The sequence below is a fragment of the Asparagus officinalis genome, chromosome 4, assembly GCF_001876935.1.
Source record: "Asparagus officinalis chromosome 4, Aspof.V1, whole genome shotgun sequence".
NCBI lineage: Eukaryota > Viridiplantae > Streptophyta > Magnoliopsida > Asparagales > Asparagaceae > Asparagus > Asparagus officinalis.
In genome coordinates, this window is record NC_033797.1 from 21,725,396 (window position 1) to 21,738,017 (window position 12,622).

A 12,622-nucleotide genomic window follows, 5' to 3' on the forward strand; every position below is an offset into this window, starting at 1 on the left:
CGAACCCGATACTGGAAAGAACAAATTTTATATTCTATTTCCAGTTGTGAATGAAACTCCAAGTGGGATCTCCACATCGAGAATCCGGACAAGGTGAAACTAAGAGTGGGATCTCCACTCTGAGAATCGAATAGATTCGGATAATCCTAACTGTCGGAAGGTTTGATTATCGAACTAAAGATGAATTTCACGTTTATCGAGAGTGAATTATGGTTTTGGTCCTTACTGTAGGAAGGTTTGACCAAGCAGGAGTTTGAGGTGATCCTAACTGTAGGAATGTTTGATCACTCGATTTGAAAGTGGACCTCTCGTTCGTGGAAGGAATTGAGAGGAGATTTTGATTGTGGCCCTAACTGTTGGAAGGTTTGACCGAGTGGGAGGTTTGAGACGACCCTAACTGTAGGAAGGTTTGATCGCTCAATTTGTAGACCTCTAATTCATTGGAGGAATCGAGAGAGGATTTTAGTTATGATCCTAACAGTAGGAAGGTTTGATCAGGTGGGAGTGGGGGTACAAATCATAGTGGAAGTATTGACTTGTATTGATTACTCAATGGGGATTCTTGGTGTCAAGTGATAAGAACTTAACACGAAGGGGTTTGACAATTCGTCCAGGATTAGGACATTAAAATTCTGAGTACCATGTCCGAACTCCAACAATGAGGATATTGAGTGCACAGATACATCAAAAGTTTGAGTGGATTTAACCGAAAGGAATTTTGGTGATCCCACCGTTAATTAGTCTGATCGGTGGGGGATTTTGTGGTGGGAGACTGTGAGTCGTCAAACACCAATAAGAGTTTTGTGAGGAAAAATTAATCCAACAAAGTGATCGAATCTTATCTCAACAAAAGAGTGTTCGGAAATCACAGTGGGAGTTTAGTATTTATCACTTTGTTCGTAATGATCGGGTTATCCCTAAGAAAATTACATGTATCATTCTTCCGGGAACTTCCCGTTACATGAACCATCCACTCCCAGCTTCTTTTGCGAAACCGAGTCTAATATTGTATTTAGTTGGATGACCAGGTTATCCTTAAGAATACTAGGCATTGCATTCTCCAGGAATTTCCCGTGAAAGAAAGAAAATAGTTTAGACTCATATACCTGTTGGAGTTTTGAGAAGTAATTTATACTTGTATACTCTTCGGAGTATCGGAAAGAGCAGTTTATACTCTTATACTTGTCAGAGTATTGCCGCTCTTATTGGGCTTAGTTTAGTGTTATGACGTCGGCTTCAACCAATGTTTGGATGCTATTCTTGAGAGCGAAGCAAGCCTTGGTGGGATGAAGTTGGATGCTATTCTTGAGAGCGAAGCAAGCCTTGGTGGGATGAAGGATCCTCCTGTGGTATGCATAATACTTTGGATCCGAAATGTTATCATAAGCAAGCCTTGGTGGGATGAAGGATCCTCCTGTGGTATGCATAATACTTTGGATCCGAAATGTTATCATCTTCCTCCTGATTTGTGATAGGTGGAAGCTTGATCTTGTTGTTTTTAAGGAGAGATTTGAAAATGGCTGGAACGTCTTTGTCCTTGAAAGAGTACTCTTTTTGGAGTCTCGAATCCGAAGTCTTTTGTTGTCTCCGGGATTGTTGTTTTGACGTTTGATTAGGGGCTGTTTGTTTCACACTTTTATAGAAAAGGATTAGTATTAGGGGTCTGATAGTGGCAAAAGTATAAATTATGAAATCTTTGTGAATCCTAATCTAGAGTTTGTCTGGGGAAAAATTTATGGATTACGTATTCCATAAAGTTGCTACAGTAGTGGTTTTTTCAAGAAACCGAAATCGGAGGGGGGAGAGGATTTGGGCGAGAAATCTGACATTTGCCACTATTTTCGTTTTCTAATTCCTAATCCTCTCGATTTCGAACCCTAGCTCTTGAATCGCAACTGGGCGTTTCTTCTTCCGCCTCTCCCAAGTTCCTTCGTGCCTCCTCTCTCGTTGTTCTTCGATATTATTTGGGTTTCAGTTTGTGGATTTGCCCTAGATTTTGGGCTCGGCTTCTCCCACGATTCGCTGTTCTTCGATATTGTTTTTGGTTGGTTGGGTTTGTTGGTAACGACATCAATTTCTGGGCTTGCTGGCTGTTCTTCTCCCGTTGATCTTTGATATTGTTGTTCGGTTCTTCGGTTTGTGGATTTGCCCTAGATTTTGGGCTCGGCTTCTCCCGCTGTCTGCTATTCTTCGATTTTGATCTTTGTTGGTGGGGATTGTTGGTAACGACATCAATTTCTGGGTTTTTTATGCTGTTCTTCTCCCGCTGATCTTTGATATTGTTGGGTTCTTCGGTTTGCTGGTTGTTCCGTCCGGTGGGGTTTGTTGGTAACGACATCAATTTCTGAATTTTTCCCTTCGCGGCAGCTTGGCATCTGCAGGTATAAATCAATTTAACCCTTTTAATTTGATTATTTAATTGTGCTTGCTCTGATTAAAGTAACATTGGTAGTGGAATTATTGAATTTGGTATATGTTTAATTATTGAAACAAGGGTATTGTTCGGTGGTTGTTTGATGTGGGTATATAGTTTATTACTAAGTTTATTAGAATTATTTGTTAGTGGGGTTTCATTCGCAACTGCTTGGCATCTATTTGTCGGTGGGGTTTTGGTATATAGTTGATTAGTGAGCTTTGGTTCTCTGGGCTTGTTGTTGTTGTAGAATTTCAAATGACTAAACCATGGAAAGGAAAACTTAATTACATTTGTTTGATCAGCGTGCATGCTTAGGGTGCAAAATATGAAATAGTTGTTTCACTACTTTATATATATTTGTGGATATGTAGATATATGGTTTTATGATTGTTTCCAAACAATATTACTGTTAAGTTGTAAATATATGCTAATTTTACAATGTATTTAGATGGAAAACGTAGATGAAGAACAATTGAAGAGGATGTGTGCTAATACAGCTGTGTCTGCGGTGGTCACAATAATAACATGTATTCTGAGAATGTGTGCTAAGCGCAAGAGAATTTCATCTTGAACGAAGGAGGAAAAAATCCAAAAAATTTATTGCAGAGAAGCTCACTTCAAACGTGTATTGGAAGGCTATAGTGATAGTTGTTGGTCTTACATTAGAATGAGACCGAGTGCCTTTTTTAAACTTGCTGCAGTAATGAAAGAAAACGGTTTATTAGAGGATTCAAGACATGTTCAAGTCGAAGAACAGCTCGCTATGTTCCTGAGTATAGTGGGGCATAAAACTAAAAATAGAATAATAAGGACTGAGTTCATAAGATCGGGAGAAACAGTGAGTAGGTATTTCAATAAAGTCCTACAAGCAATGAATGGGTTACGTGATCGCTATATGAAGCAAGCTCCAAATGAAGTTCCTGCAGAGATTGCAAACAACCCAAATTATTTTCCTTACTTCAAGGTAAAAATAATACATACACCTCAACATCTGTTTTAAAGTGAATATGTATTTTATTGAATATATTATAACTTATATTTTTTTATAGGATTGCATTGGTATGATAGATGGCACACACGTTGACGCAGTATTACCCAGTAACCTAGTTGCCCGTTTTAGAGGGAGAAAAGGTGTGACACAAAACGTCCTAGCAGCATGCACCCCTAATAAACTATTCACCTATGTCCTAGCTGGGTGGGAGGGAGCAGCAAATGACTATAGGATATTACAGGATGCTTTGTCGAGACCACAGCCTTACGGGCTTCGAGTTTATGATGGTATTAATTCTTACTTGTTCATAATTAAGAAAAAATTAAATACTTGTCAATAGTGTGTGATATGAAGATATTGTTTAATTGTAATGTAGGTAAATATTACCTATGTGATGTGGGATACACCACAATGCCAGGCTTCATATCCCCATATCGTGGTGTACGATATCATTTAAAAGAGCACACCGGTAGGACACCAAAGAATAGAAAAGAGTTGTTTAATTTAAGACATTCAAGTTTAAGATCAAAAATTGAATGCACATTTGGTATATTGAAGAATCGGTTTAAAATACTATCGGCGAAGCCAAATTATCCATTTCCCACTCAAGTGGACATTGTACTAGCGTGTACTGTGTTACACAATTTCATTGCTATAGAAGATCCAGATGATGATATTTTAAATGAAAATATAGACATTGATGAAGATAATGGGGAAGTGACCAATGACGATGACTCAAGTGTGGTGGATTATACTCAAACTAGGACACAGAGAGAGGATCAAGATGAAAGAAATGAATGGAAGGAGCTACGAGATCAAATTGCTTGGGCGATGTGGGTGGATTATTGTGCAAAGTATAATGGTGGTAACACAATGGAAAGTGGTTTAGCTTAATGTGATGTTTGTTCTATCTCGATGTAATAACTTGTATTATTTTCTTACTGTTCGCAACTATCCATTTTAATGTTTCTTAGCATGTACTAAACATTTCTACGATTATCATCTTCGACCTTTTCATGTTGTTTCTATACATATAGGCGTTTCGTATATTCCTTTTCTAACGCAAATTGCTAAATGCATGCATATTATATATTGATTTTGCTTTCTTTAATAATAATGTCTACTTGTTCAATATATATTAGGTATGGTTAACAATCAGGCAGATAAGCAGCCCCTGCCTTCTCATTCTAATGCTCCGCCAAATCCAGCTGCTAACATAAACATGAACTTCACGCCTGTTCAACCACAACCTTTCTCTTCACCCCATCATACATTCTCACCATTCTCATTATATGATGCTAATTATGGTGGAATGACACAGCAACCAATGTCATACGTGAGCATGTTAAGCAGCCCACAAGGTTTGCTATTTCCCACAGCTAGTTCTCAAAGTAGTGGACCCAATCCATTTTCACCAAACACTGGGGATTCAGCAGAGAAGGTTATTCATGATGTTGATGGTGAGGAGCATACTTCACCAATAAAAAAAGGGAAAAAAGTAGTGGACCCAATCTAAGTTCAAAGCGTACATAAACAAACCCCTACCTCACTTCAAAAATTTACAAACTATCATGGGTGATGACCAAGCTAAGGGTGAATTTGTTAGGCCTATGTATGCTAACATTGGGTCTAGTAGGTCCATACCTATTCCTGAAGATGATAGTGAAATTCCAGAGGAGAGTGGAAGTACACTACAATCTGATGCTTGTAACCAACAACAACCAACTAGATGTAGTCTAAGAGTAAAGACAACATGAATTCATCTTCTAACAAGAAACCTAAAAAATTAAATCGTGAAGAGGAGATGTTATGTGCCTTTGTTGACTCAATGTCTCAGTCCATGAGAAATCAACACATTGTTCATTGGACTGAACAATTGGCTGCAGCGTTGAAGGAACATAGGGATGAATACTCTGAGGAATTCCTGGATAGGATTTTAGATCACTTATATGACAATGAACGTGAAGCTAGAAGGTTTTTCATAAAAGGAAAGGAAGGTCAACAGAGGTACATTACCAACCTGATTAATGACCAAGGTTGGTCTATTAACTAATTTGTGCGGTTTGGATTACATGTGGATGGAGCATTTTGTTGTGCACACGTATATGTTGTTGCGCATATATCATTTTATTATTTGCAAACTATTAATGTTGCAATACTTCTTGTTATGAAAATGCTATGACGTCATGTAATTAATGAATTGGTACTTTTTAACTTTTGATGCAGGTAAGTATGGATAGGCATGACCAATGAGCTCTTAATGATGCTCCTTTGCTTTATTAGCTATTTGGATTTGGGTTATTTTGCCATCAGGTTTGTTACTGTTTTGTTCTTGGGTTTGTGTGGTTCCTTGAGTTTGGATTTGTGGCTGTTTTTTGGAGCTTGTGTACCTCCTTGCTAGCTGGGTTAGTTGCTGCTTTTTTGGAGCTTGTGTAGCTCCTTGCTAGCTGGGGTTTGTGCCTGTTTTTCCCCAGTTTTGCAGCTCAAGCTGCTGCTGGTTTTGTTGCTGTTTTGTTGTTGGGTTTGTGCTAGCATTAGCTGGGGTTTGTTGCTTGTTTACCCCCTGTCTGATGGGGTTGCTACTGTTTTGTTTAGAGCTTGTGTAGCTCCTTGCTAATAGGGTTGTTGCTGTTTTGTTTTTGAGCTTGTGTAGCTCCTTGCTAGCTGGGGTTTGTGCCTGTTTTTCCACAGTTTTGCAGCTCCTGTTGCTGCTGGGTTTGTTGCTGTTTTGTTGCTGGGTTTGTGCTAGGGCTTGGTGGGGTTTGTTGCTTGTTTACCCCCTGTCTGATGGGTTTGCTGTTGTTTTTGTTTAGAGCTTGTGTAGCTCCTTGCTAATGGGGTTGTTGTTGTTTTGTTTTTGAGCTTGTGTAGCTCCTTGCTAATGGGGTTTGTGCCTGTTTTTCCCCAGTTTTGCAGCTCTTGCTGCTGAAGCTAAGGGTTTGTTGCTGTTTTGTTGAAGGGTTTGTGCTTGTTGACCCCGTCTGCAGCAGGAGCTAGGGTTTGTTGCTTGTTTGCCCCCTGTCTGCTGGGGTTTGTTGCTTGTTTACTCCTGCTGCTGCTGGGGTTGTTGTTGTTTTGTTTTTGGAGCTTATGTAGCTCCTTGCAACTGGGATTTGTTGCTGTTTTGTTCTGAGCTTGTGTAGCTCCTTGCATGTTGGGGTTTGTGCCTGTTTTTCCTCAGTTTGGCAGCTCCTGCTGCTGCTGGGTTTGTTGCTGTTTTGTTGGTGGGTTTGTGCTTGCAGGAGCTGGGGTTTGTTGCTTGTTTTTCCCCATCATACATTCTCACCATGTTGCTGTTTTGTTTTTCCGAGCCTGTGGGTTACTTGCTGTTTAGTTTTGAGCTTGTGCAGCTCCTTGCACTTGATATATGGCAATGATGATGATCAGTGTTTACTGAGAATGCAATCTAACTTACATCATTTATTATATCCAGATGAGGCAAAAGGGGATGAGATTGCAGCCTACATTGAATTGACAATGTCTAGGCGAGGCAATTCATCCTTATAATGCAATCTGTAATAAACATGTAAGTTATAGGTGGGGCAATCAATGATGACAAGTTGATCTATTACTGAGCCATACAATATCAATTAGAATTTGTACCCAATTCAAACAACAGTTTTCATTACATCCTCAATAGTTTTTGCAATTACAAGTACATGACATGAAGTTTGTAATAATTAAAATAACACAAAAAATTGCTAAGAAAATTACAGAAATTTTCCAAGCTAGTAGTTGATTTTCGACAAGTCTCAATTCTTTCTTCAGCTTCTTTGATTGCAAGATATATTTATCTCCGTACCTATTTTCTTTGACATATTAGCTTCCTTGGGTACTTGATGACTCTCCTCTTTCTTTCGCCCATTCGAAAAAATTACATTCTTTATTTTGGGAATTTTGCACATCCCCAATAACACCTACCCTTATTTTTTCCATTCTTGCACACTTTCATCGGTGTTCGGAGATTGCAGTCGCAATAAACTTCATAATTCTGCCAGCACTCTTCTGATATCATCCTTGATGTCGGGGCAGCAAATTGAAGAGCTTGGGAATTTTATTATTGTTGAAAAATGAGAATGCTGGGATTATTTGTGAGGCCTCAAGGTGAATTTATAGCCACCATGCCCCTGAAATAGCCGTTGCTACAATGATTTGCCTAAGAAATAGTCGTTGCTACAGTGTTTGCTGCTTGAAAATCTGATTTTTGGGCCTTAAATCCGTTGCTACAGTGATATGTAAATGTTGTTACAGTGTTTGCTGCTGGAAATATGATTTTGGGGGCTTAAATCCGTTGCTAATGTATTTTTTAAATGAAAATTGAGATGGCTGTTGCTACAGTAACGATCCCAAGAAAAATATTCTTCTTGAACCAAACATGGTATTAGGAATTGGACCAATTCTATAAAAGTGGGATTACTAATCCTTTGGGTGAAACAAACATTAAAAGCCAAAAAAGTGGGATTCCATAAAACTCAAACTTGTCCATAAAATTTTTATGGATTAGGTTGGAATCCATAAATTAAATAGGATTCCTAATCCTATTCCTAGTCCTTGGTGAAACAAACAGCCCCTTAGCATCAACAGCTGCTGCAGGTGCCTTCCCCTTGCCACGGGAGACGAAGCTTGAGTTCGGAGGATTAGCCATCGGTTGGCTTCTCTTGGTCTATTTCCTTCTGACGCACTCCGTGCATCTTCATCTCTTTCCAGGTATTGGAGGGTGCTATTCCCATGACTTCCAACACGTCCAAAGAGAGGTTGTTATGACATGTTTGGAGGATAAAGTCCTTTGTGATCGGATCTCGGTAGTTCATCGCCTTATTCCGGAAGCGATTAACGAATTTGTCGACCGTCTCGTCGTCTTTTTGCTTCTCATCGAAGAGTATCCTGATTGACACCTCGGCATCATCATCAAAGAAGTGAGCAAGGAATAGGTTCTCCAGGTCGTCCTAACTATTGATGCTTTCAGACTTGAGACGGCGGTACCAATCGAAGATGGGCCCGCGAAGGGTGCCAACAAATGACCGAACCATCAAGGCTTCATTATCGGAGATCATCCCCAAGTGGGATTTGAAATAGATCAGATGTTGCATGGGCGAACCATTCCCATCAAACGGCATGAAGTTAATCAGGTTGAACTCCGTCGGGTATGCTATTGAATCCCACTCTCTTGGATAGGGACATGGAATGCCGGTCCTTTTCACCTCTTGAGTAGACATTAGAGCATTGATTTTGCTCTTAAGATCTTTCATTTTCTTATCCTTGCTCGTATCGGGCCTTGGACGATTTGAAAGAGGAATAACACGACCACACCCGACATTGTCATCTTCGGTGGAACCACCCCCATCATTGTTATCTTTAGTGGGGCCATCCCTAGCGTTTTGGTTAATGGGAGGGTTATCAGCATTGAGGTGTTCATCCACATCTGAATCGCTATTTGTTTGGTTAGCAACGTTGCAACGACTGGATTCACCAAGTTGATTTGACAAAGCTCGAATTTGTTGGTCATGTTCTTCCCTCTGTTCGCGGGGAAAATCGTTTTCTTCATTGATGTCATTGTGATCTCAAAATTACAACTTTTTGTGGTTACAAAAGATCCGGTCTTTTTTAGATCCGGTTACAACGAAATCAAAGAAAATAAAAAAGATTACAACTTTCTCCTTGTGAACAAATCGCGAGCTCCTGTTTTGCGGTCACTCGCTTTTGTGGGTTCTTTGCCAACGCCGGGGTTAATCCGTGGACCACCGCGAGATCTAGATCCGATCGGATCTACACGATTTGACGGGTATTATTCCACGAAGGGAATAATAGCCGGGAGGGATTAGTTCACTAAGGAAATAATTGCTCGGATCTCGGGATCTAAGACCAAGCTTAGATCCGGAGTGTGATCTCGTGTAGATCTCAGATCTGTTCTTCCCCTCTCTCGAAATCCTGCCTTTTGTGACGTGGATGCTCGCTGAGGATCAGATCTGGATGTCCAAGTCTTCAAGTCTTCAAAACTCTAAGCTCGATCTTCAATCCGGCAGAGTTTCGGCTCTTAAAAGTCCAACCCTTGAAAATGAACAAAAGGGGGCCTATTTATAGGCTACCCTCACTGTGCCTTGGGCACAGTGCAGCCGGCCACCTTGAGGTGGCTCGGCTCTGGGCCGGCCACCTCAAGGTGGCTCAGCCACCGAGCCACCTTAGGGTGGCTCGGGTTGACTTAGATTCTGATTTTGTTGATCTGATTTGGCAGTAAATCCGCTTCTGATTTGGCAGTAAATCTGCTTCTGAGTTCGAGTCCGAAACTGATCTTGATTCGATCGTGATTCGTCCGAGTTTGTCTTTGGTTGGATCACTCATTGACTCTTTAACATTTGGCTTGATTCCGAACGCGAATGGATTTATTCCGTTGCTTGCGTGCGATTCGTCGCCTCGTTGGTTCGTCGGTTTGTGCCGAGCTGTGCTAAGGGACCTATAAGTAATTTTATATGCCTACAGATACCCCCTCCAAAGTATTTCAGTCTCGTTCTTTTATAGAAGAGTCTGGAATACTTTGGATATGATTGTCCCAACCTTCAGTCGGCGTAATGGGACTTTGGAATGACTTCCGTTCTTGATTCCTTCAATCTTCCAGGCTATTCGGTGCTTTGTCGAATGTCTGTAAGAGTTCCGGTGCTGCATTTATTGTCTGACCGTTGTCGGAATTTTAAACTTGAAGTCGATTCCTGACTTTCTAATCTTTAGCTGACCATCGATTGTTGGCGTCGAGTCTTTATCTGCAACGCGTTGTCCGGCGTAGTGTTGTTGAGTTATCCTTAAGAATATTTTTAGAAAAATACTCTCCAGAAACTTCTCAACCAACATTAGGGAACAGTTTATACTCATATACCTTATTGGAGTACTTTCTGTGCCTAAATAAACTGAACCGGTCTGATAATGACCCAAAAAAGGCAGTAATTAGGCTCAAAAAATCCTTCAACTCTTCCGAACGTATGGGAGAGGAGTGAGTGAATGATGGACTGAATCGTCGATCGATTTGAAGTCGTTTCGACGATCGGTTCAGCTTCAATTTAGATTCCGGTTCAAAACCGGTCCGGTCCGGTTCAAGGCCGGTTTGGTTCAAGGCCGGTTCACCCTACAAAAGGGGTCTTTTTTCTTTTCTTTTCCCTCACCTAGGGCCGGCCACCTCTCTCTCCTCTTTTTTTTGAATTTCTCTTCCCTCGAGCATCCGTTCTCCCTCAAAACTTGATATCCGTCTTAGATCTAGCATTCCTTTGGATCTTTGACTGAGAAATCCCTCGAAACTTCCATTTTTAGAATTTCTCTCAGGCCCCTCGAGCGCGTGGTTCGAGCACTTTTCAAGATCTAATTTTTATTGGATCTTCGAGCTTTCCCTCAGGTATATCTTCCATAATTTTAGCATTTTTTTATGCTTAATTTAATTTATGAACTTGTGGGATTGCATGCGAGGGTTAGGATTATAATTTGGTGCCTCGAGCTTATCTTTCAGGGGGGGAGAATTGCAATAAAAAGAGGATTTTTTCTAGATCTGACCTCTTGATTTATTTTGTAGGTCATTATGTCGCGAGTCTCGAGAGGTCGTTCCCCTGCTGCATCGGCTGACGGCGTGCTTCCTTCATATGCTGGTGAGCTATTTTTTGCATATTCGAAATTTTACAAATTAGCCCTCTTTTTTCTGAAAAATTGTAAATTGGTCCTTTTACCCCACGTTGTTCTCCTTGGTGAGGCAATCGGGAAGAGCCTTGATTTTCCTTGGTGAGGATCGACGCTTTAAAGATGGGTTTTGCTTGGTCAAAACCATATCTCAAAATAAAGGGGGCGTTTTGACACTGCATTGTGTTTTATAAGGCAGGGATATATTGTCGATATGCCCTATCTTATAAATGCACAATGTGGCCAAATCGTCTCACCCTTTATAAGGCAGTGACTCTATCTTACCCGTTCGTAGGATGAGTTCAACTTCCTTTTATAACACTTAATTGCTTGTTTTCAGTGGAGTATCCTTCCGGAGCCTTTTCATCGCATGCGGTGAATGGACGTCGTGACGAATATTATTCGACATCTGATGATTTTTTGCCGATTCCACTTACTTCATAGTTTGTTCCGGGCACGTCGACAGAGGTTGCCCAAGTGGTGAAGGAAGGTGGACATCAAGCCCTTCGTCAGCTGATTACAGATGCGCCCCTCGTGAAGGATGCTAGTTCCGTTCAGTCTCTCAGGAAGACTGATTTCTTGTTTGGCGATTCTGTCAGAGACCCTGATGCAGCGTTTATTGAAGCCGAGCAGTGGCTTCATAAGACTGGCAGTAGTTTCCTGTATTTGCCGAAGATTCCTCGACATCGTTCTTTGACTGAGCTCAGGCATCAGGCTGTGAAATGGGAGATGTCGTGGCGTTTGACAGAGGAGCATTAGAGCGTTCACTGTGGCTACATTACTCATCAGGCAGTTCCTGGTTCGAGCAGGAATCACATTGTTGGACTGCGTCCTGGAGTACTGGGGCTAGATGCACCGCCCCGTAACGAGTTCCTTGCCTCTGCTTCCACTTTGAGGAATCGCCTCGCTAACTTAGGACGGGAGATGCCTGCGCCGCGCCACAGATTCTATGGTTGGGTCCATTCTTTGGACAAGTTTTGGTGGGCTCGTATGACGAAGTACGTCTTGAGCCGATGGAGCGAGGAGTTGCACGCTTGCGGTCTTTATGCAGCCATTCGTGCCACCATGCATGGTTTACCTGTTAGTGCGAAGCATTTCTCTGCCCTATGCGAGCTTTATAATCCGGATTCGAATACCTTTCTGACTAGGCACGGAGAGTTGGGCTTGGTTCTCCATGAGATGCATAAGATTTCTGGCTTGCCCATGGGTCAGATGTTATATCAGGAGTATTTTCCCTCCAACCATGAATTGAGTCAGCTGAAGGATCAAATGCCCAACCGTTACGAGACCTTATGGGACCTCACTTGTCACTATCACATTGCTTTGGCGCAGTCTAGGCCCTTAGCGAAGAGGACCAAATCAAATGTGAGCCTGAAGCAGTTCGCATCTTATTTGTTCAGGAATCTGGAGCACCGCTTACTCCTTCAGAGGTCAATGATTTGCTGAAGAAGGTTGACGCTCGCTCCTATACCAATAGCAATCCTGAGAGCGGATTTCCTGCAGGGACCAAGTTCAGATCATTTTTATGGCATGCGACTGCGCCGATTCGTCCGATGACCCTT

At 41.4% G+C, this 12,622-nt stretch overlaps 1 protein-coding gene across 1 annotated transcript; it reads left to right on the forward strand.

The window, feature by feature from the left end:
* On the forward strand, positions 3,819-4,301 carry LOC109838335. The gene has a single exon (XM_020406786.1). It carries the CDS (start codon positions 3,819-3,821, stop codon positions 4,299-4,301), a length of 483 nt encoding a protein of 160 aa, XP_020262375.1.